Source organism: Fistularia commersonii, chromosome 10 (assembly GCF_037954325.1).
Source record: "Fistularia commersonii isolate RoL2024-O1a breed Wild chromosome 10, RoL_Fcom_v1.0, whole genome shotgun sequence".
Classification (NCBI taxonomy): domain Eukaryota; kingdom Metazoa; phylum Chordata; class Actinopteri; order Syngnathiformes; family Fistulariidae; genus Fistularia; species Fistularia commersonii.
Window position 1 is genome coordinate 1,601,708 of NC_141293.1, and position 26,503 is coordinate 1,628,210.

The window sequence follows — 26,503 nt, forward strand, 5'->3', positions numbered from 1 at the left end:
GTTTGATTTTCATAATTCTACAGAACCACCAGAACCATCTAAAATTCAGTTTTTTTTTTCCCTGAGTAAAAAAACAAAAACAAAAAAAAACGAGGGTTTTTTATTAACTATTTTCTTCTATATTTTAACAACTATTTTCAATCAATATTGAATTTAGATACTTATTTTTCCTTTTTGATTTTTTTTGCCTTTCATTTTTTTTCCAAAATAATGTCGGTCGGTATGTTTATATTATTATCAATGATTTTTAAAATTGAACTCAAATGCCAAATAATTAAAAAAATTAAAATTGCAATTATAAAACATAAAAATTAAAAAAGTAATGTGGCCCGCCGGCCAAAATAATTGGCCACCCCCGGTTTAGCCCGACGAAAAAAAGCAATAACAATCAATAATGAAACAGCTAAAATAAAAAAAAAATTCCTCATGAACATAAATTGTCTGCAAGAAAATATGTCGTTCCGTGTTTGTTCAAATGTAAAATCAAGCAAATAAACAAAAATTGAAGAAGCGTGTTAAATATGGGAAGCTAATTTCTCACACTGAGGGAAGGAATTCTCTAAAACGCCTTAATCATCAGAATCCTGCAGGAGTGTGTTTGCGTGTCCCGTCGAGCGCGAGACAACAAGCGGCAACACCTGATTTACAAGGTGCCTGTGTGTGTGTGTGTGTGTGTGTGTGTGTGTGTGTGTGTGTGTGTACAGGCACCGTGTGATTTTCATATGTCGCCCAAATATTTCATCGGCCTGTGAATTTGCACCGCGGGAAAGTGGGATTGTTTTTTTTTTTTTTTGTTGTCATTTTTGAAATATTAATATTATAATATTAATATAAACTGATGGGACCCAAACAGACGTAAATTTCCGATCTCATCTTTATTGTCTTGCAAAGTAGGTAAAATGTAAACACTGTTAACGTTGCCAACTATGACTAAAACACTGAAAAGGCGTGTTGAGTCGCATTTTGTAATAACGGTGCATTTTGTAATAAACGTCCAAAATGTAATAACTTTTTCCATTTCAATTTGTAATTAAGCCGCATTTTGTAATAAACTGACACATTTTGTTATAAACTGCCCCAACGCATTATGTAATAAGTTATTACATATTGAGAAGATTATTACAAAATGCACTTGCAACTTCTTTATTCTCTAGGAAATGTAATAACATGGTGCATTATGTCATAACAATTCTAAAGCATAAGTTTGTTAATTGTATTTTATTTTACTTAAAAGTATTTGTAAAAGCTCGGCCTATTATTAGTATCACTGTATTAGCCTAGTAGCAGCACTTAGCAATTACTATCAGTACACTATTCAAAGGTTGCATTAACAGAGAATATTCTATAAATTCCACGTTATTCCATTTCCTAAAGAATAAAAAAAGTAATCTTCTCAAAATGTAATAAGTTAATACATACTGCGGCAAAATTTTTTACAAAAAGTGTTGGGCCAGTTTATTACAAAATGCGTCTTTATTACAAAATGAAATGAAAAAGTTATTACATTTTGGACGTTTATTACAAAATGCACTGTTATTACAAAATGCGGCTCAACAAGGCGCTGGTCTAAACTGTCCTGCCTGGACATAAAGGAACTGACAAAGGGAAAAAAAAATAAGGTGATCATTTTAATTTAACAAAAAAAAAAAATCAAAAATATTTTTTATATCTATATAATATATGTATATTTACATGTACATATAAATGCAGAAAGGAGCCAAAGTTAGCAGGAGGGAGATAAATGTGTCAGCTGGTGTGGGCTGGAGTGGAAAAGCGTCCAAAATAGGTTTTGTAAGCAGAGCTTGACTTTGTGGCCGACCTGAACGAAAGCTGAGCTCTGAACCTTAAATGTTTCTGACTCATCAAAGAAAGCGCTTTATTGAGTATTTGCTGCCGAAAAAAGTCATTTTTATGAAGCCCGTCAAGAGGGGGCGTCTTTTTATCATCAGCATACAACCGCTATCCAGTTTCAATTCTATTGAGAAAAATAAATAATCTATCTATATACCAAATAAATGAAATGTTTATATAATTTATTTATTTTTTTATACATTCATTTATTTGTTTTTTAATTTATCTATCTATCTATCTATCTATCTATCTATCTATCTATCTATCTATCTATCTATCTATCTATCTATCTATCTATCTATCTATCTATCTATATTCATTTTTTTTGTTTTTTAATATATATATTCATTTTTAAATGAAAATAAATAATATGTATCATAAACAAATATATCATATGTCGCACACACACACACACATATATATATGTATATATGTGTGTTATTTATTTATTGTCACTTCTATTGTGATGTGACAAAATTAATATATACATCAAAAAAGTAAATGGCTGAATAAAAAATAAATACATTATATTTATATATAGAGGACTGTCTCAGAAAATTAGAATATTGTGATAAAGTTCTTTATCTTCTATAATGCAATTACAAAAACAAAAATGTCATACATTCTGGATTTATTAAAATCAACTAAAATATTGCAAGCCTTTTATCATCTTAATATTGCTGATTACGGCTTACATCTTAAGAAAACTCAAAAATCCTATCTCAAAATATTAGAATATCATGAAAAAGTAATTTTTGTTTTTTTTAATTGCATTACAGAAGATAAAGAACTTTATCACAATATTCTAATTATCTGAGACAGTCCTATATGCATAATGAAAAAAAAATCAATTTTTATGAAGTTATGCAAATGAATATAGATATTATATATGTATATATATTCTTTATTTATTTGCATTACATACTGAAAAAATGCATTAAAGATGTATTTTGTATTTTTTATTTTTGATTATGTCTTCTTAATGGTTGGATAATTCTTTGAGATAATTCTTTAATTTGTTGCAATTAGAAATAATCAGAAATAACCTACCCCTTTTTCTCTATTTTTAAACGTCATCTCTTTTTTTCCAGCTGTCATCCAGTAGGTTACAACCTAACGTCGAGTTGACAGTAACCGGACCGGGTCATCGTTCGCAGCAATATTATATTCATATATTCATTTATATTTATGTTTATATTTTCTTCTTTTGCTGATGTTACTGACTAAAAAGCACTGAAGCCGAAAAATGATGGGGGTAATAATTACAGGATAATAATTACCGGATTAAAACATGCGTGCATTAATAGTCTCCATCTAGGTGCATGTTTTAGAGTATTCACTGTTATTTATTTACCTTTAAAATGCTGACATGTCCCGTCTGAAAATGATGTTTTTCGCACAGAACATTCAGATTTTAATCACATTATGCTCCGCTTTTGGGATGCATTTTACCCGCGGGCTAAACCGCAATTGCTGTCTCCCTCCATCTTTACACTATCAGTTGCCATGACAACAGAGGGGGAAAACAGAACGATCGGAAATTAAAATATATAAGTATATATATATATATATATATATATATATATATATATACTCCAATTCGTTGTTTGGTTTGATTTTTGTAGAAAGCCTTGAGTTACATGCTAATCTGTTTACGTAAATCTAAATTGGTTTCTTAACTCAATTTCTATCCTTTTATCTTCCTCTTTTTTTTTTTTTTTCCCCCGTCTTTCTGTAACCGATTAACCGTTTTTCTACTCGCTTCCTTCTCGTTAATACCGTCTTGGACAAAAAAAAATAAAAAATAAAAAAATAAAAGAGAGAGAACAAAAGTCCATAGCTGTCAGTCAATTTCATCCACGCTTGTATTCAAAAACTTTTCCCAGGTTTTTGCCATTTTTCTATTTTTCAGTTCCTAAAACAAGCATGCAATTATCTCCGCGTAAAAAAGAATACATTGATGCTGTCAATCAAACCGAGGCGAGAGGATCGACCGCCGTACCGTTACCTGGGTAACACGATTTTATCCAAATAGCATCTTTTTTTTAAATAACTTCGTCGCTGGACTAACGCGCCGCCGTCAATCATCATCTCTAAAACATATATGACTCGCGTCGACTCGAGATTAATAAATGAAAAACGAAAAAAAAAAAAAAAGATCTTTTGTCTTCTTCTCTTTGTATTTATATTTCCCAGTTGGTAACAAATGGAAGGAAATCAATGAATAAGGAATTTGAAGATCAATACTGACCTTTAGAGGGTTATATTGATCACACACTGATCAAATAGCAATGTTTTTTTGTGCACGTTTTCACTGACGGCGCGACACAAATAAATACTTTTTAGACACTTAACATAAAATGACACAGACTTAGATAAAGAGGTTAAATGTTTATATTCGTGTATAAGCCAGGATCCGCACACACACCATGTAGAAGGAGTGTGTTGATGAAATTATTCTTTGTTGATTCTACAAAATCTGCTTTTTACAGCAGTTTATAACACAAAGTTGGATGTTTTTCTAGTTAAGGAAAAAAGCCAGAGGCAAAGGAAGTCCTTATGGACGCCGTCTTTATTCGCATTTTATATCTTTAACTTGAACATCATTTTTTATAGCGCTTGTTGACCTTCTATGTGAGCTATTATTTCCGCTCCAAAAGTAAAAAAAGCTTATGGATTTAAAAAGATATCAGTGGTTCCAAAACTCGGGATTCATATTTTGATAAAACATCGTTAAAATTACGATTTGTTGTTATAGTTTTTTTTTTTTTTCCAAGACTACATTCTGTAGCTACATTCAAAGACTTTGCGAGGCTAAAGCAACCCATAGACTTCCATTTATCGTGCTAAGCTAACTATAAGTGGGTAGATGTCTAGCTTAGAACACACACACACACACACACATATATATATATATGAATATATATATGCATACCATAATTTCCAGACTATAAGCCGCTGCTTCTTTCTCACATTTTGAACCCTGCAGATTAAATAATGACGCGACTAATTTATTGATTTTCACGTCACCAAAACCTTTGGCCTCGTCACACGAAATTAGGAAATTCCGACGGTGAAGAAGAACATTTTAATGGATGGATGGACTTTTCCTTGTGTTATTTGTTATTTATTATTAATCTTTTTCATCAGCTGTTTTACAGGCACTGTTTGGAGAAACAGCATTTCCAGTGCGTATTTGTGGACGTTACCGGTATGTGTTTAATTAAAAAAAAAAAAAAAATGTTATCTGTAAATATCTCATGTTACAATGTGGACACCTGCGACTTATACACAAATACTGCCTATATATGTACATATATATTTATTTTGTTATTTTTAACCTTATATTCAGATGCGCTCAATAGTCCAGAAATGACAGTACATATAATAATATGTATATTATGTTATATATTATATATACTCTCATCTTATGAGTATATTGACAAGCAAAAATAATTTCCAAAAAAGCAAATGTGTTCCTTCCACCAACACAAAAGCGATAACTATTCAATAAAACATGTATTTACATATATTTTACAGGTGAAATTCTGGAAGCACTATATGGTTTCATTCTTATGTGTACAATGAGTTATAATATTTAGAAAAATATTCTTGGAGAATAAGTCAGAGTTTGGATATTTAAGGCTTTTTGAAGCACGTACTTATTTATTCATTCCCTTATTTATTATTTATCGGATAATTCTGGCACAAGCTTTTATTCTATTAACCGAATCCGTTGTCACTGCAGTTTATAAAGTGCTTCATCGGGCCAGAAATCCAGTCTTTTAGAAGAGACACGGTTAAATAAAACAAACATCGAAGAATACGCTATTTTCGCTCGCAAAACTAAAACAAAAAAATAAATAAAAATAAAAAATCAAACCCAGACTTGAACCCGGAAGACACGCACTTCAACATACATTAAATAGATCCGTCTTTATGCCGGCATACAGATGCACACACACACACACACACACACACACTCCGAACGCAGAAAAACACACACTTACTTGCGTGGTGGCGTAGAGAGCCCGGCCCGAGTCTCTCGGGCTGTAACTCCCGGGTTGAGCGTTGGTTCCGGCGTGTCGCGTCCTCCTCCCACCTTCTCCGGTATCTCCTCTGAAGCCTCCTCTGTCCTTGCCGCCGCCTCCTCCTCCTCCCCTGCCTCCCGGTCCCGTCGCCACGGCGACCAGTCCTTTCTCCACCCCCCCGCCCCCGCAACCGGGGGCGCCCATGCAACAGAGGGTGCCCTGGGCCAGCTCCAGCTCAATTTCTGCATCCATCTCCGCCTCCTCTTGGGCCTCCTTGTTGGAGTCGTCCAGGTGCTTCATCAGCACGGCCACCACCACGTTGATGAGCACGAACTGGGCGGTGAGCACGAAGGAGACAAAGTACAGCGGCGAGATAAACTGAAGGCTGGGGTTGCAGGCGTAGTCCACGTCGGTGTTGTGATCTGGTGGGCATTCCCGCAACGTGTCCTGGTAGGAGGGGGAGGGGGGGGAGAGCGGAAACTGAGGTCGGAGGTCACGCCGTGGAAGCCCGTCGGAGGAAGAATTAATTTACAAAATTTACAATGTCAGGATATTTAGTTCTGCTGTAAATGTGGATTAAAAAAAAATAAAAAAAAAAAAATTTTTGTCTTCTTCTCTTTGTATTTATATTTCCCAGTTGGTAAAAAAAGAATACATTGATGCTGTCAATCAAACCGAGGCGAGAGGTTCGACCGCCGTACCGTTACCTGGGTAACACGACTTTATCCAAATAGCATCTTTTTTTAAATAACTTCGTCGCTGGACTAACGCGCCGCCGTCAATCATCATCTCTAAAACATATATGACTCGCGTCGACTCGAGATTAATAAATGAAAAACGAAAAAAAAAAAAGATCTTTTGTCTTCTTCTCTTTGTATTTATATTTCCCAGTTGGTAACAAATGGAAGGAAATCAATAAATAAGGAATTTGAAGATCAATACTGACCTTTAGAGGGTTATATTGATCACACACTGATCAAATAGCAATGTTTTTTGTGCACGTTTTCACTGACGGTGCGACACAAATAAATACTTTTTAGACACTTAACATAAAATGACACAGACTTAGATAAAGAGGTTAAATGTTTATATTCGTGTATAAGCCAGGATCCGCACACACACCACGTAGGAGTGTGTTGATGAAATTATTCTTTGTTGATTCTACAAAATCTGCTTTTACAGCAGTTTATAACACAAAGTTGGATTTTTTTTCTAGTTAAGGAAAAAAGCCAGAGGCAGAGGAAGTCCTTATGGATAAGAGGTTTTGTTAGTGTGTGTGTGCCAGCGACGCCGTCTTTATTCGCATTTTATATCTTTAACTTGAACATAGTTTTTTATAGCGCTTGCTGACCTTCTATGTGAGCTATTATTTCCGTTCCAAAATTAAAAATGCCTATGGATTTAAAAAAATATCAGCAGTTGCAAAACTCTGGATTCATATTTTGATAAAACATCGTTAAAATTACGATTTTTTATTATAGTTTTTTTTTTTTCCAAGACTACATTCTGAAGCTACATTCAAAGACTTTGCAAGGCTAAAGCAACCCATAGACTTCCATTTATCGTGCTAAGCTAACTACAAGTGGATAGATGTCTAGCTTAGAACACACACACACACACACACACACACACACATATATATATGAATATATATATGCATACCATAATTTCCAGACTATAAGCCGCTGTGTGGGAGTTACTCAAAGAACTCTTCCATGAGTTTAAAAAAAAAAAAAAAAAAAGAAAAAAACTACACAGGGATGGGTGCCGGATCCAAAAAAGTCAACTAAATATCCGCGTAATAAAAATGCTCCAAAAAGAAAGATGGTTTATTTGACATAGAACGCAAAAAACATCTCCATGCTATTGTGGCGCCATTTTTAAAATTTTTATTTTTTTTTTCAAACTCTACTTCACCTCGCTTTCTTTGCAACACATTTCAATCCTTTGCATCAGTTGGAAAAGGACGCTGTGCTGCGGCACCAACCGATAGCCTCGGCGTCATAATTGTTAGCCTCCCGCGCAGGAGATGACGGCGCTGCGGCTTTTTGGACGCCGATATCCGGGTTGTTCGTGCACTTCGGACGACGCTAAAATGAGCGGATGGTTTCGGGACTTGTATTATGTCATTATTTGAAATGATGGAGCGGCTGAATTTTTAAAAAGTAAAAGAAAGAGATAGTATGCGGCGAGTATAGTATAGTATGTGTGTTACCTATATCATTTCTGACAATTCTGAAAAAAAATGTAAAAATATTATTCATTTTTAATTGTCTTGATCTGGAAATAGCCACGAATTTTTAATTTTCTCAAAATTTTGAAAACATTCTTATAATCCTACATTTCAATTTACTCTCAGGCAGAGGAAAGACGTTACGATGAAAATCACACACTGGTCATTTACGCCTCCTATCAGGTCATAAAGATTTTTTTTCTTAGTTTTTTATTTTTTTTAGCTATTTTTTAACGCCTCCTATCAGGTCATAAAGATTTTTTTCTTCGTTTTTTATTTTTTTAGCTATTTTTTTATCGCCTTCTATCAGGTCATAAAGAATTTTTCTTTGTTTTTCATTTTTTTAGCTATTTTTTTACACCTTCCATCAGGTCATAAAGATTTTTTCTTTGTTTTATATTTTTTTTACGCCTCCTATCAGGTCATAAAGATTTTTTCTTAGTTTTTTTATTTTTTTAGCTATTTTTGTACGCCTCCTATCAGGTCATAAAGATTTTTTTTCTTAGTTTTTTATTTTTTTAGCTATTTTTTTATGCCTCCTATCAGGTCATAGAGATTTTTTCATATTTTTTAAAATTTTTTAGCTATTTTTTTACGCCTCCTATCAGGTCATAAAGATTTTTTTTCTTAGTTTTTTTTTTTATTAGCTATTTTTTTACGCCTTCTATCAGGTTATAGAGATTTTTTTTCTTAGTTTTATTGTCTTTTTTTTTAGCTATTTTTTTATGCCTCCTATCAGGTCATACAGATTTTTCTTTTAGTTATTTATTTTTTTAGCTTTTTTGTTGTAGATCAAATGCGTCCTGATTATATGTTGCAGGGCTGTGCCAGAACAAATGATTGTTCCTGGCGCAGCATGAGAAAGTTGATCTGAATCTGGAGAAAATAACACAGAAAATAACAATAATATGTATTCGACCCACATCAGCCACCCTTGATACAATAGAAGCCTTTTTTTTTTTTTAACTTCAAAATGTCCTGCATTCCTTTCTCTGCTTTTAAATCTCTTCTCAAAATATATGTTTTTTATGATAAGGTGTTGTTGTAACCTGCCGTCAGCCGATTTGAATGATACAATCAATATAATGTAGATTAGTTGTATTTCATCACTTTGGCAATTTGTTGTTTATCCTGTGAAGAACATCTTTCAATATATATTAAAAAAAGGGAGCTGGTTTTGCAGTCTAACATCCTGTTTTATTGAGCTTCTTAAAACATATTTTTGTGATTTTTTTTTTCCAATAGTGTGTCATTGAACTTCATTTTGCTTAATTATCACAATCATTTAATTTATTCCACTTTGGTTTTATTTCCTTTATCCACTGCCAATCGTAATTAGTATACAGGACTGTCTCAGAATATTAGAATATTGTGATAAAGTTCTTTACCTTCTGTAATGCAATTAAAAAAACAAATTGACTTTATAATATTATTCTAATATTTTGAGAAAGGATTTTTGAGTTTTCTTAAGATGTAAGCCATAATCAGCAATATTAAAATAATAAAAGGCTTGCAATATTTCAGTGGATTTGTAATGAATCCAGAATGTATGACATTTTTGTTTTGTAATTGCGTTACAGAAGATAAAGAACTTTATCACAATATTCTAATTTTCTGAGACAGTCCTGAATATGATCATTTTAAAATTGAACTAAAATGCCAAAATATTGAAATATTTAAATTGCAATTTTTTTTTGGTCACTTGTAGTTTTCCTTTTTTGGAATGTAGTTTATGCTCAATGCATTTACATCTTAAGAAAACTCAAAAACCTTTTCTCAAAATATTAGAATATCATGACAAGGTAATTTTTGTTTTTTTAATTGCACTACAGAAGATAAAGAACTTTATCACAATATTCTTCTGAGACAGTATATTATATTTTTCTGAGACAGTCATGTAAATGTAGCGACCAACATTATTTTGTTTGCGATCGTCAGTAAAAAATCAAACAAGAGAAAAAAAATAATGTGTTTCAAAATTCAATCCTTATTGAAAATACTTAAAATATTCAAAGAAAATAGTTTAGCGGGCCGGATAAAAAAGGAAAACAGGCTGGATGATATAACAATACTATCAAATACAATAAAGTAAGAAAAATGATTTTGAAAAAAATAAAGTAAATTAATGACAAAAAATACAGAAAGAAAGAAAAAATATATTCAAAGAAAATAGTTTGGTGCACAGATCACAATGTCATCTGCAAACACTAAGAAACAACTTATTTGATTTGCATCTATGCTAAAAAAAACAAAATACTAAGAAAAAAAAAATCTCTATGACCTGATAGAAGGCGTAAAAACATAGCAAAAAAAATTAAAAAAACTAAGAAAAAAAATCTTTATGACCTGATAGGAGGCGTAAAAAAATAGCTAAAAAAATTAAAAAAAACTAAGAAAAAATCTCTATGACCTGATAGAAGTGATTTTCCACTGTGGTTGAGCAGAACGTGAAAGCCTTTTCCGGAAGACGTGCACGTATCCCGCCCAGGCTGGGCTTCTTTTTTTTTTTTCCGCGTCTAATTTGGCCTGACATTTACATACTGAGCTCCCTCCTTTTTTTTTTTCCAAAAATTTTCATTTTTTTTCCCCCATGACAAAAGTATTTTAATACATCTCTCTACATAACTTCAATTTTATTTTTATCATTTTTAGCAGAGTCTTGCAGGGCAGAATCATTTTTCACACAGACGAAGCATCTGTGTATTTCGGTTGCGTTTAATTGCCCGCCGTGCAGCCTAGGTGAACGAGGGATTGGCGCTACGCTAGCTGTTCAGAGCGGGGATTAGCGCGTTTTGTGCACGTGAAATGAGGCCTGTCGATTCCCCGCCCATCAGCGCGCAAATCCGGGCTCTGGATGCAGAGCGAGCGCATTTGGTTTTCACCTGGGAGGTGGAAGAAAAGTACGAATCCGCGGGGATTATTTCCCTTTTTTTGCAGAATATAACAGCAGCGTTTAACCAGGAACGTACCTTCATGATGCCGTTCCAGTTGTCGCCCGTAGAGACTTGAAACAAGGTAAGGAAGGCCATGCCAAAGTTCTCGAAGGTTGCGTGACGACTCATTCCCTCACACGGGTAGTCTTCATTGCAAACTGAGGACGAAGGGATACATTTTGTAATAACAGTCCATTTTGTAATAAACGTCCAAAATGTTGAGCTGCATTTTGTAATAACGGTGCATTTTGTAATAAACGTCCAAAATGTAATGACTTTTTCATTTCATTTTGTAATAAAGCTGCATTTTGTAATCAACTGCCCCGTCGCATTTTGTGATAAATTTTGCCGCATTATGTAATAAGTTATTATACATTGAGAAGATTATTACAAAATGCACTTGCAACTTTTTTATTTTCTAGGAAATGTAATAACATGGTGCATTATCTAATAACAATTCTAAAGCATAAGTTTGTTAATTGTATTATATTTTACTTCAAAGTATTTGTAAAAGCTAGGCCTATTATTAGTATCACTGTATTAGCCTAGTAGCAGTACTTAGCAATTACTATCAGTAATGATAGTGCGGCAAAATTTATTACAAAATGCGTTGGGGCAGTTTATTACAAAATGCGGCTTTAATACAAAATGAAATGAAAAAGTTATTACATTTTGGACGTTTATTACAAAATGCGGCTCAACACTCCCCTGAAAGTCCAAAACGTAACAGCTTTTATCGCTAAAAACAAGGTTAACGATCACATATGAGTGATTGGAGAACTTTTTTTATTTATCCTAACAGGAAAAAAAAAAAGTATTTTTTGAACCCTTTTGCTCCAGATTCTCAGATGTTTGCATCAAAGAGTTAGCAGAGCGCGCTCTCTTTTGTTTTGTTTGCACATCAGAGGTATGGGATGTATATATTATTTTAGCATATTCATTAAATGTAAATTAAAACAAACATACCCTGACCATATCGGCTGGTATCGTGATGCGCATGCAGGGAAATATGTGGGGAAAATATCTCAATATCCACTATCAGTAAATTTAACAGACAAATGCAAATTTAGAGTGTTTTGAAGTAAACCCGTACATCTGGAGTTAGTTATTATATGCACGGATAACATATTGCAATGTTTCTCTCCTTTCAACGCTCCACGGTCGTCTTTGAATAAATGTAATATTTCATTTATTGAGTCCGAGTCCGTCAACCGGCGGTTGTTTAAGAGGAGATTCATTATGCAAATGAGCGCTTGGATTTTTCCCTTCCTGAAATGTTCGATGAATGTGCAAATAAAGAAACGCGTTGCTGCAGGAGACTTTTTTTTTTCTAATTAATAACCTTGACATGACGGACGAAGGAGAGGAATTTTTGATGCTCTCTTTATTTTGTCTTTTCCAGACAAAATAGTTTTCCAATCGCCAAGATGGCGCCAAACGTTCTGTTTATCCTAAAGCTTCGATTCAAAGATAATCCGAGGAATGTCTTCGGGACAAAGAAACACTTTGGAAGGTATCATCGGACTTTTCTGTGTTTTTTTTTAGGACATTTTTTATGTATTAGCACATTGGGGAGTTCCACCTTGGAGCGTCGGAGAAAAAATCTTTTATTTTTAAGACTAAAAGCGTTTATCGTCACATGCAAGGTGTTGAAAGGTGTTTCCCCGCAGCGTGAAAATTCGAATAAAATGCTGTACACTCACCAAGTTCTCCAAAAAGCTCTACTCCTAAGGCGGCGTAGATGAAAAACAGTAGCATGAAGAGCAGGCCCAGGTTACCCACCTGGAATACAAACACCGACACACACAGTTTTAATTTACGGGAGAATTCTGCAACGCGCTAAAACATAAAACACGAGACAATGCTGCAAAATATATGTTCAATTTTGGTGCGTAAAGTTGAGCTACATGCAAACGTTTCTATTAAAAAAAAACTTTTGCGCAGAATGAAGTGTTCATCTTAAACGTCCGAAAGATAAGGTAAAAAAAACAAACTGCAGTATATGTGTCAAGATTATTAGAATAAAAATTCGAAGGAAATTAAAGACACCAACTAAACACCGACACACACGATTTTAATTTACGGAAGAATTCTGCAACATGCTAAAACATTAAAAAATGCCACAATTCCGCAAATCCTTAATATATGTTCAATTTTGGTGCGTAAAGTTGAGCTATGAGCAAACGTTTCCATTAAAAAAAACTTTTGCGCAGAATGAGGCGTTCTTCTTATAAACGTCCGAAAGATGAGGTAAAAAAAAAAAAAAAAAAAAAACACTGCAGGAATGCGTCAAGATTATAAGACTATAAAATTTGAAGGAAATTAAAGACACCATTTAAACACCAACACACACAATTTTAATTTACGGGAGAATTCTGCAACATGCAAAAACATAAAACACGACAATGTAGCAAATCCTTAATATATGTTAAATTTTGGTTCCTAAAGTTGAGCTACGTGCAAAGTTTTCTGTTAAAAATAAGGACTTTTTGCGCAGAATGAGGCGTTCGTCTTAACGTCCGAAAAATAAGGTTAAAAAAAAAAAGAAAAAAAAAAAAAACATTGCAGGAATGCGTCAAGATTATAAGAATATAAAATTTGAAGGAAATTAAAGACACCAACTAAACACCAACAAACATGATTTTAATTTACGGGAGAATTCTGCAACATGCTAAAACATGAAACACGCGACAATGCTGCAAAATATATGTTAAATTTTGGTGCCTAAAGTTGAGTTACGTGCAAAAGTTTCTGTTAAAAAAAAGACTTTTTTCGCAGAATGAGGTGTTCATCTTAAACGTCCGAGAGATAAGGTAAGAATGTGTCAAGATTATGAGGAAAAAAAAAAATTTGAAGGAAATTAAAGACGAAATGATTGATCGAGTAATAAAGTTTGAAAAGTTGTGCTAAAAAAGTTTGCTAAAAAAAAAAAAAAAAAAAAGTATAAAGTTTGAACCCTTTATTTTCGTCCGAGGCAAAACAAGTGAAGTCGATCAGCTGTTCAATAAATACACAAAAATATATAACAACAACAACAAAACTGGTAACATCACAATGTGTTCGGTAACGATATCGGCAAGAATAAAAATAAAAACTTGAGTCAGTTTAATTAATCAAACAAGCAAGATGACCTCATTATTTGGCATGAACGGATCAACGGTCCGACTGCTGTCAGTGATAATTTAGAGTTTAGAAGTATAAACATTGTTCAAAGGTCTCAGAATGTCATCCTGAATTAAATGTGATCCAAAACACTCACAAGATTGATCCGCGGTATTTAAATCTTATTTCTTATCAATACAAATCCTGGTTTACCTCTATTCGGTTAGCATGACAGTATTCATATCATAACGAATGGAGACGTTTATTTTTTTCTTTTTTTTTTTTCTAAATCAATGTTTGCTTTACTGGAAATCATGAAAACATTTTTTCTTTCGAAACATTCATTTGAAAACAAACAAACAAAAAAAAAATCTATATTTATTGTGTTGAAGGTCTTTTACGCAGTGCTTAAGGGAGTCACATTTAACATAACAGATGATAATAAATAACAAAATAATAATAATAATAAATGAATAATGATGATAATACAAAGATAATAATAAACTAATATTATTTGGAAATAATATTCTCAAATATCAAATACGCTTGGAAGAAATATTTGGATGATTTAAATAATTTAATTTGTTTTTTTACTCGATATTTTATTGGTAAAATTAGCTGCTCCGACACCTTTTAGCAAAATTTTCTATGTTTGACAGGTGACTTGCACTCAAACTCACTCAGACGAGAAATAAAAACTTAAAAACTACCCCCAGGATAGGATTGCATTCAAAACATTTTTTTTTTCTTACCTTTTTTAATTTTACTTGGATGCGGTTCATAACATTTTGTCAAAATATGCATTTTCATGCTAAAAAAAAAATGAATAAAAAAATGACAAGGCTTGCAATAAACCGCACTGGTCTGTTCACAACACAACACAACTTCGACAAAAATATGATGTGGACAAATATTACTTGCTGCAGAGTCTGATAAGTCACTTTTTACTTGAAAAAAATTAAATTTAAAGAGTGTCGCCATTTGATCAGATTTAATAACTGTAGTTGTGATCAAATACCCTGCCAGGACTGTTTGCTCTACGGTTTAATAATAAGCGTTTTCTGTTGCTGATCATGAATTTCGGTTAATATTTAGGGATATTTAGATGGGACTTATTTTGATACGTGTCAGTGAGTATTACAATAATTGATCTCCAGATGAAACATGAAAGGAAATTACATTTTCATCATTTGTTTATTCAGATAACGAATCAAATCATATAAACACGTGCAAAAGAACGGCTTATTCTCGGCCGTATTTTGCCAAGATAGAAATCAAACAACGTAATAAGGTGGAGCTCTTTTATTTTCTGGGTCATTTCAGGTCAAATTAAACAAAATAGATCCATAAATAAATACATGTAAGAAATCATCCAAAAATAAATGGAATATAAATGATAAATATATGAAAGAAATCATCCAAAAAACAAAAAAAAAAGCAGGTTGTCTAAAGTGTATACAAAAAGATTATAAGGAATAATACATATAAAAACGTGATGCTTTCGTTAAAAAAAAAAAAAAAGATGATGATCATTTATCATGATTTTTATTATGATAAAAATATTATTATTATTTTATTATTAAATTTATTATTAAATTTACTAAAATTTTATTTTATTATAAATTTTATTATTTTTTATGATCATTTCTATACGCTGAAACTCCACACGAGAACGCCCTCAAAAATCAAACCCTTCCTCCCGCCCATCATTTCAAATTTCACAGTAATTGCTTATTAATTGTTTTATTTACACACGATGAACCCGGTAGAGGAAAACGGCGCTCCATGTGGCGTCCACATCTGCCAGGTTTGATTCCGGGGTTCCTGCCAACCTTCCCGGAAAAGCCGATTTAACTTGAGCGGCGGGGCGTTCCGGGCTATTAGCGTTAGCGAATGACATGTTGCGGCTCTTTTGTGCCAGTTGGGAAGGATAACGGAAGACGCCGCTGGCTGAGATGACTTTGTCTTTGTAAGGACATCATTTTTTTTTTTTCTTAAAATGACCTATTAATTCAACGTATCCATTAGGTGTTAACCGGCGACGCCTCATAACGTCTCCACGTCCCGTCACGGCGATATTTAATAAAGCCTCGTGCTCGTTATCTCCTAAATGATCTTCTAAGCGGACGTGGCAAAAAACCTTGTTTTATTTTCAACACGAAATATAGCGGAATAAATAAAAAAGCAAAAAAAAACTCCGTCCAGGTGCGACACCTTCGATTGACTCAAAAGAGCGAGACCTGCTGGAACTGTTTAATTAGCCTTAGTTTTAATTAGCTCACCCTGCGGCCGCGGGGACGGAAAGAAGGGCTTAGAGTTAATGAGAGGGGGATCAATAAAAAAAAAAAAGAAAGTCTAGGAATCTGTTTTTTCCTCTTCTCAACCCTCCTTTCACCACCTGTTTCCCCGAGCTTACCTTTTGATGCCAGTGGGTCAAACTTGTGTGTGTGTGTGTGTGTGTGTGTGTGTGTTCGGAATATGGCTGCACACCTGTTTGTCCAGACAATTATCTTCGGTAAATTGGCAGTAAACAGCGGCACGCTGTCAAAAACTCTCAGATCAAAATCGTCCTTGGGTATTAGCGGTTAGCATAGCATCAGATCGCATTAATGATTTGATATATTAAACACATCTTTGGTAGGTTAGAGTTTACGTACAGCTTTGCATGATTTTTTTTTTAATTTAATTTATCTTATCTCCTTTTTTATCACCCATCCCCCCTGTGGGTGACGGATTTGTTTACCCCCTTTTTTTTTTTTTTTTTTTATTGTCAAAAGTTGTTTTGGGGCTGTTTATCTTGACAAGGAATGAAGACATTCAAATGCACATTAAAATAAACAAATAAAAAACAAAACAGTAAAGAAAAAGGTTCAAGCTGGTTTGAATGGGTGGAGAAAAATGCGATTTATGATTTATCTACATCAGACCCGGCCATTTTACGGCCTGTTTTGCTTTTTATCCGGCCCGCCAAACAATTTTATTTAAATACATTTTTTCTTTCTTTCTGTATTTTTTGTCATTAATTTACTTTATCTTTTTTTTATTATTTTTCTTACTTTATTTTATTTTATAGTATTTTATCTGTATATCTGCGGTCTATCTACAGGACTTTCTCAGAAAATATTAATTAGTTAATATACATATTGTGATGAAGTTCTTCATCTTCTGTAATGCAATTATTTTATGCAATTAAAAAAACAAAATTACTATTTCATGATATTCTGATATTTTTTAGAAGATTTTTGAGTTTTCTTAAGATATAAGCCATAATCAGCAATATTGAAATAATAAAAGGCTTGCATTATTTCAGTGGATTTGTAATGAATCCAGAATGTATGACATTTTTGTTTTTGTAATTGCATTACAGAAGATAAAGAACTTTATCACAATATTCTAATTTTCTGTTTGCCAGACCTTGGCACATCTGGCCTGTTTTGCTTTTTTTCGGCGCACTAAACTATTTTTTTTGTATATTTTAACAAGTATTTTAAATCAGGATTGCATTTAAAAACTCCTTATTTTTTCCTGTTTAATGTTGCACGGACGATTACAAACAAAATAACATCTGTCGCTACATTTATATGATCATTAAAATTGAACTAAAATGCCTGAAAATTAAAATATTTAAATTGTAATTTTCTTTTTGTTCACTTAGTTGGCCCGTCAGCCAAAATAATAGCCCACCCTTGACAACCTCATGGACACTGCACAGACATATGCATATACATAAAATACAGATTTAAAATAAAAAATAAAATAATCATTAATCTACACGGACAGTCGTGTTTCCCCGTCCCATGAAATCCGAATTTTCCTGTCCACAGTGAAGCCGGATCGTAATAAAAATTAAACGAATTGTAAGAAATGAGACGTAAACCCGTCTCTTCGACGCTCTGGACCGGTCAATTCCAAAACTGGGATTAATAAATGATAAATAATTGGTATAAAAGACGTTCTTGCGGGCCACATTTGGCCCGCGGGCCTCGAGTTTGACACATGTAGACTCGAAACCCTGGCAACGACCAAAAGACAGGAAACTAAAACAATTCCTTCAGGTCTAAACAGCCATAATTAAAAGTATCTTGACCTCATCAATAATAGTCTGAATGATAACTTGAACAGTCACTCAATGCGTCGTCAATAAATCCTCTAGAATCATGGCTCACACTCTCCCTCCCATAGATCAGTGTTTCCCAACCTTTTTTGGGAATCACACGGCACACCACCAAATAAATATGTCAAAAACATTTTTTCACGAATTAGAATGAAACCGTCGTCTCAATTAACTTCGTGGGAAATCTAATATATCTAATATCTGTAGATTCGTCAAGTTGCAATGCAAATTTCCCACTGATGTGCAACTTTTCCACAACACTTTTTTGCAAAATCTGAAGACATGTCGTCAATATGTCTGGAAATGGTATTATTGGAGAGAACTCTATTTCTTTATCGACGCCAGAGCCGAGCTTTTCCTCTCCAATGATTTTGCCGGCAGGTAGTATTAATGTTTGGATTTAGAGACGAGTTCAGCAACTTTCTCACTCGTCTTGGTCGTTTTCAACAACGCTGCCTGTTTGTTTACGCAGATACAAGTACCGTCATTTCCGGACGATAAGCCGCGACTTTTTTCACGTAAACAACGATGCGGCAAATATGGGGGATGCTAACTAGCTTCACGCCGCTAAAACGTTTTTCCTCGTCACATCGGAACCGATGAAATGACCGCAAAATTCCGAGTCCGTTCAACTCCGACACCGAAGAAGACGACTTTGACGGTTTTAGTGCGCGGGAGGAAGCCCTAGATAGCGATCGGCTAGCGGCTAACGGCTAGCGGCTTATATTCAGGTGCGCCCAATAGTCCAGAAATGACGGTACTTTTTATTTTAAAAATGTATCACGCAAAGCGTCACTAATCACTCTGATACACGGATGCACAGATTAATTCACGACCCGTTGCCATGGAATGGTCATAGGAAGACACATTATTTGCGTTGAATATTTACATTTTTGGACCATTGAGGTGAAAGTGGGCATTTTTCCATGATCTCTCACGATACACTAATGTGGGAAACACTACACAGACGCGTCACACAGCGTTCAGTCAAAACCCCTCCATACCACACACACACACACACCCCAAAAAATTGGGTAAATTGGGAACGAATATCGAACGTTGTCCGTCTTTGTATGCGATCGACAGGCGATTTACAATAAAAAAACGAAATATCAGGCTCAATTCATTCTCGTCTTTCCTTGTTATTTCTCCCCGCGGTTGCGGTTAATGTCTGTCTCTAAAATGCAAACTCCGGTGGGTAAAATAGCCAACAGGATTGCGACGGGGTAATTTTTACTCCGTATCCGATGAAATGGTCTGGACACTGAAACGACCTTGAAATGGTGGACATTTCAGCGGCGAATAAAGCGCAGACTTGTTTAAAAAGCCCCTGCGGGCGCCAACACACTGCTCTCAGTAGGAGCCTTGAAAGTCTCTATGGTGCTAAAAGGGAAAACACAAAGCCTTTATATATATGTGTGTGTGTGTGTGTGTGTGTGTGTGTGCTGGTCTATCAGTGTGTGGTATGAATGAGTCATCCCTTGGACCTTCCAACAGGTCGGCAGATTTGGAGAGATGGTTTTGTGGCACATGGGTTGTATTATCTTTATGTTTCTTCCTTTTGGTGGTGTGTGTTTGTGAAGTAAATGAGGTGTGTGTGTGTGTGTGTGTGTGTATACCTGAGGCAGGGCTTGAACCACAGTATCCAGCAGGGCTCTCATTCCTGTTGCCATCTTGAGTAGTTTCAGAACTGTTCCAAAGACAGAGATTTGTTTTTATTTATCGAGCGTGTAAAGGTGGAACATCCCTCAGGTTCAATTATGGACTAAGTAGTAGATATTAAACGGCGTGGAGGTTTGCTCTGTACACACACTCTTTTTTTTAACCTCCCACCGATAAACAAACACACACACACACACACACACACACACAGACGGTGTCGTCACATATTAGTGTCTAACAAAATGTGTTAGACACAGCAGACTGTTCAGTTACACTTTAACACACTCAGAATCAGAAAAACAGTATGCTGCTTGTATTTTATATACATATGTATATATCTATCTATCTATCTATCTATCTATATATATCTATATCTATATATATAGATATAGATATATATACATACATCTACATATATATGTATGATTCTCTTTTTGATTTATATATACATATATATGTACATACAAATAGAAATACGTATAAATAGATATATAAAGTTAAAATAAGATAAAAGAAATATAATATAATTCAATATACAATAATATAATAATATAGAACATAATGCTAAATTATATAGTATAAGAATATGTATATGTAAATAAAATTAAAAAGAAAAGGAGAATAATATATATATATATATATATATATATATTAGAAGCAGCATCAAAGTTGTAAACATGTGAACATCAAGGCTAAAATAAAAGTAAAGTAAAATGAAATAAAATGTGTATGTATATATACATATACATATATAAAATACATATAAATACATAAAATACATAAAATACATGTATAAAATTCAATTTGATTTAACGTTTTATTATATTATACATATGCATATATATATATATATATATATATATATATATATATATATATAATTGAAGAAAAAAGAGAATAATATAAATAAACAACAAAATAAATTAATTGTAATAAATAAATTACAAGCAGCATCAAAGTTGTGAACATAAAAGAAATAAAAATAAAATATATTTTTTATTTTTTTATTTCTTTTTTCTTTTGTACTATATACATAACATATATATATATATATATGTATATGAGAATAATATATATAATGTATATATATACTGACATATATACTGACGATTTTCACAATATTTCACAATTTCGCAGTCATTGATTTACGTATACACACATATGAATAAATGACTACAACATTATGCAATATCGTGCAAACTGTCAGTACAATTGTAGAGAGCGAAAACAGAAAAGTACGCTAACTATGCGAGGCTTTGCAAGGCGTCGTGTTTGTGTTTTCCACAGCAGAGCAGAAATACACACCTCTCGCGATTCTCAGGACCCTCATGATCCTAATGATGGTGGGGTTGATGGGCAGGGCGGCGCTGATCTCGATCTCCTCCAGGGTGATGCCCATTACTGACAGCAGCACAATGGCCAGATCTAATTGGTTCCACCTACGACAAGCACGCACACACACACACACACACATATTTAAATGTGACAAGGCATGCCGAAAACACACACACACTCGTCATAAGCTGCACACTTGCGCGCTGTTTGTGTTCAGAGAAAAGGGACAAATGAGGCTTGTTTTGCATGTTTGCGTCCTGTTTTATGCGACGGTGTTCAATAATCCGTAGAAAATAGCCACCTTTTGGGAATTTCGGTTCGCTTTCCGATGCCAGTCGCTCAAAATCGCTCTCGTCTTCCTCCAGGTAAGTTAAGGATCGTAAAACCCGGACAGCTGCATCTGTGGCGAACCGATGAACTTGATAATTCAGGAATTAATGATGGGATTTAAAACTTGAGCGAGGTGATTTGATTAGCGGTCTAATGTTGTTTCTTCAAAGTAGCATTAGCTTCTTAGCTTTGGCCTCCCAGCATCAGTAAAACACACACAACCTATTCTTGCTTATTTATTTTATTATCCTCATTGCTATCGTCGCTCTGTTTGTGTTGACATTCGTTTTGTTTGTCAGTTTTTCACCCTGTTTTTTTTCTTTCCATTCTGTTGTCCATTTTTAATGTCCATTTTTAATGATGGAATTTAAAACTTGAGCGAGGTGATTTGATTAGCGGTCTTATGTTGTTTCTTCAAAGTAGCATTAGCTTCTTAGCTTTGGCCTCCCAGCATCAGATTCCCACCGTAAAACACACACAACCTATTCTTGCTTATTTATTTTATTATCCTCATTGCTATCGTCGCTCTGTTTGTGTTGACATTCGTTTTGTTTGTCAGTTTTTCACCCTGTTTTTTTTCTTTCCATTCTGTTGTCCATTTTTACCCTTGATTTTTATTGGTGTATATTTTAATTCATATTTATTGACACTTTGAACTGTTACGCCGCTGTGACAAAAGATTTTCCCTATGGGGATCAATAAAGTTTATCTTATCTTAATTACAAATGTGATTAAACCTGAGCTCCATCATTTAAGTTACCATCTAAATATAATATTGTTTTCATTTTAGTTCAACATTCTTCTTCTCCTTTTCCTGCGACCTGCTCTCCTCGACACAATAATGTGTCAAACTCAAGGTCCGCGGGCCAAATGTGGCTCGCCACCTCAATTTTTGTGGCCCGAGAATGTCTTATAAGGTCCGATTGTCTAAAAATAAATAAGTCAAACACACTGACTATAAACTACAATTCCCACATCATTGCCGTTTTCAACAAGTGGAATTGAGAAAAGATGGAAGGCTGTTTCAAGAAAGAATACATGTCTTGTTCCTCAAGGAGAAAAAGGGGTGCGTCTTTTGTGTTACGAGGCGGCGGCGGTTGTCAAAGAGTTCGAGCTACGAACGTGGAGCTAAGTGTGCTAACGTTAGCCTTCCAGACAGAACAACAAATTGTCCAAGAATTAAAATCCAAACTAGGAGTGTGTAGCAGAAACACTGCAGCGGCAAAAGCTAGCGACTAGTAAACATCATTATTTAACATCCATGCAAATGCATATGTAACATTTTGGATTTGAAAGAGTGATATATTCATAAAGTTATTTAACCTTAAGGAGAAGTTACATTTATTTAACATTAAATGTCGTTATATATTATACTGCTCTAGTGCCAAAGTCACAGGTTCATAACATTAGCTTTATCAACTGCAGCTGCATTACTTTTGATGAAACCGGAATCTTTAAGAATAAGAACAACTTTATTTATCCCGAAGGAAATTGTTGTGGCAGAGATTCAAGTAAAACATAACAATAATAGATAATAGTAGGAAGGAGGGAGGATAAGAAATACAAATAGAAATATAAAGGGTCAAGGCTATAAAGTGTTTTAAGGTCTTAAAAAGTACAAAGATTTGAATATTCCCTTCGGCTGAAGGGAGAGGAATAAAAAAGGTGAAAAAAAATGGTGTAAATTGAAAAGGTTTTAAATTAAATTAAATTAAAATGGTGTAAAAAATTAAGATTAAAGGTGTAAAAAATTAAAAAGCTTTACATCATGTTTTCCCATTGATTTTAGGAGAAGTTCATCCTTAATAAAGCTATGTATTTATTTCAGGAGGTGTTACAGGAACTATCAAACATCTCCCTGACGTGACTTATCTTTAGAAAAAAAGCCCATCCTGTTACAATCGCTTTATTTACAACAAGGATTCGTGCTTCGGGACATTATTGAGCTTGATTCCAGTTTGAAGGGTCATTCGGAAGACGATAAATCCGGCACGCACCTGATCTGAAATACAAACCCGACGCATCCATCATGCAAAACATGTTTGCCAATTTGGCACCGTCCGTTTCGGAAAAGCCTGCCAACCCTAATGATGACGGCGAATCAACCGGCGTCCTGTTATTTATTTCCTCCACCGGACCTGCTTAATTGGGGGCGGCTTTTTTTTTTTCCCCCCTCCATTTTTCTTGAAAAGGTCTGACTCACCTTGCCAACGAAAGCATGTCGTTCCTTTCAGATAGAACAAGGTCTTATTTCATTTATATTAGCACAATGTTTTGTTTTGAGCTGCTTTTAATTCTTCTTCTTCTTCTACTTCTTCTTCTTCTTCTTTCGGCTTTTCCCTTCAGGTGTCGCCACAGCGAGTCAACTTTCTCCATCTAACTCTATTCTCTGGATCCTCCTCTCTCACACCTACATATCTTCTCTCAAGACGTCCATAAATCTTCTCTTTGGTCTTCCTCCAGACCTCTTGCCTGGCAGCTTCACCTTCAGCAACCTTCTACCCAGATCCTCACCATGGTTTGGACATGAACACTCCTTTGTTCATGTCCAAAACATCTCAATCATTACTTTGTCTCGGTCGTACATGTCCTGCACCCCTGTGACAGATTCTTCTTCTTCTTTCGGCTTTTCCCTTCAGGTGTCGCCACAGCGAGTCAACCTTCTCCATCTAACCCTATTCTCTGGATCCTCCTCTCTCACACCAACTACCTTCATATCTTCTCTCACTACGTCCATAAATCTTCTCTTTGGTCTTCCTCTGGACCTCTTGCCTGGCAGCTCCAATTCCAGCATCCGTCTACCAATATATTCCCTCTCCCTCCTCTGTCCATGACCCAACCATCTCAGTCTGGCTTCTCTGACCTTCTCTCCAAAACATCTAACATGTGCCGTCCCTCTGATAGACTCATTCCTGATCCTCTCCATCCTGGTCACTCCCAAAGAGAACCTCAACATCTTCATCTCTGCAACCTCTAGTTCTGCCTGCTGTCTTTTGTTCATTGTAACAGTTTCTAGTCCAAACATCATCGCTGGTCTCACCACTGTCTTGTACACCCTTCCTTTTATTCTGGCTGATGTTCTTCTATCTCTTCGTACCCCTGACACTTTTCTCCACCCATTCCAACCTGCTTGGACCCGTCTCTTCACCTCTTTTCCACACTCTCCTACGCTCTGGACTGTTGACCCTAAGTACCTGAAATCCTCCAGCTTCTTGATCTCCACTCCCTGTAGCCTCACCGTTCCACCTGAGTTCCTCTCATTCACACATATATTTTGTTCTGCTGCGACTAACTTTCATTCCTCTCCTTTCCAGAGCATACCTCCACCTCTCTAGATGTTCCTCTACCCGTTGTCTGCTCACACTACAGATCACAATGTCATCTGCAAACATCATGGTCCATGGAGATCCCTGTCTAACCTCATCTGTCAGCCTGTCCATCACCATTGTGAACAAGAAGGGTCTCAGAGCTGATCCCTGATGGAGTCCCACCTCCACCTTGAACTTTTCTGTTACCACTCCAGCACACCGTACCACTGTCTCACAGCGAGCATACATGTCCTGCACCAGTCTAACATACTTCTCTGGTTTTGACCTGCTTTTAATCTGAACAAATAACAGCTGAAATGAGCCAATGACATTGAATTACCATCAGTGCAATATAAGCTCCCGAATCTGTATCTTAAATGAGTCACAGTGAACAGAATAAGACGTCAGTCTCACAGTCAGTCGTGCACATCTGGACGAATCTTGACAAATCAATTACCGGAAGTCTGAACTCCTGTGAATAATATATGAGTAGGAAAAAAAAGTGTTTTCAATGGTGGTGGGGGTTAAACAAAGGTCGGGATTCCAAAAATGTGATTTAATTCAGTTTAGGATCTTGGCTAATTAGACCTAGAACATCTGAAACTGGCTTTTTTTCATTGGTGAACACTTGAAAGGGTTGGACCTTCAGTTGTGGCTTGTTTTTTCGAGGAAAATCTATATTTTGTGTGCCTGAAATCTAAACAAGTTGCACAAAGGTATAATCCTTTGTGTTTGTGAGTTTTTTCTCGCTTGCATCTGGGGGTTTTATACAGTGGGTTAAAAAAAATGGCAAGGACAAAAAGAAAAAGCAACTTTGCAATGTAGTTTTTGCTTCAAAATTTGAAAACAAATGGATTTTTTTGATGAAAAAACATCTTGTGACGTTGTTTAAAATGATCCTTTCTCTTCTCAGTTCAATAAAAAAAGGAAAAAATGATAGCAAAAAAAATTAGCAAAACTAAAAGGTTGATTTAATAACCAGAATAGCCTTGTAAACATTAAACCTCCTCTTATTCATGCTAACAATCCATTTTCTAATAAATTCCAGTGGCCAGATTTTCTCTTTTGACTCAGAATTTTTTTTAGGGTGTAATTTCATCAATTCTTCTTTAATAATTACTTTTAAAATTAATTCATCATATATTTTTTGGAGGAACCGCTCATTACAAATAAAGATTTTTATAATTTACCTGTTGACAAGAAAACAAAGGGAAAATTTGGTGTTACTTCTAGGTGATTATTTTACTGTTCCGGCCCCTTGACATCAAATTAGTCTGTTTTTTTTTTTCGCTGATTATACATGGAAAACATAAATATATATATGTTTATGTCAGGGGTGGGCAAAGGTTCCCAGGTGACTCCGAAAATGAAATAATCTCCTGTTTGAGTTCCCACATTTATTGATTCAATCATTCACATCAAGTATGAATTCTGTACCTAATTCTAATCTTTGGTGGGCCAGATTAAAAGACCAATGTGCCGGATGCGGCCCGCGGGCCGTAGTTTGCCCATCTCTGGTTTATATCTATATATACTGCTCAAAAAATAAAATAAAAATGGGACAAAAAATAACGAATCCTGGAGCTGAATGAATGAAATATTCT

The 26,503-nt window shown here is 34.7% G+C and overlaps 1 protein-coding gene across 4 annotated transcripts in view; it reads right to left on the reverse strand.

The window, feature by feature from the left end:
* LOC147230055 (voltage-dependent T-type calcium channel subunit alpha-1I-like) overlaps window positions 1–26,503 on the reverse strand; it is a 133,995-nt gene that overhangs the window by 17,049 nt on the left and 90,443 nt on the right. For all 4 annotated transcript variants that reach the window (XM_086153194.1, XM_086153193.1, XM_086153192.1 and 1 more), the window contains 5 exons: window positions 21,232–21,365; window positions 19,884–19,954; window positions 12,752–12,830; window positions 11,085–11,206; window positions 5,862–6,329 (listed from right to left, as the gene is read on the reverse strand). In XM_086153194.1, coding sequence (XP_086009320.1) covers window positions 5,862–6,329; window positions 11,085–11,206; window positions 12,752–12,830; window positions 19,884–19,954; window positions 21,232–21,365 — 874 coding nt within the window. The remainder of the gene's footprint in view (window positions 1–5,861; window positions 6,330–11,084; window positions 11,207–12,751; window positions 12,831–19,883; window positions 19,955–21,231; window positions 21,366–26,503) is intronic.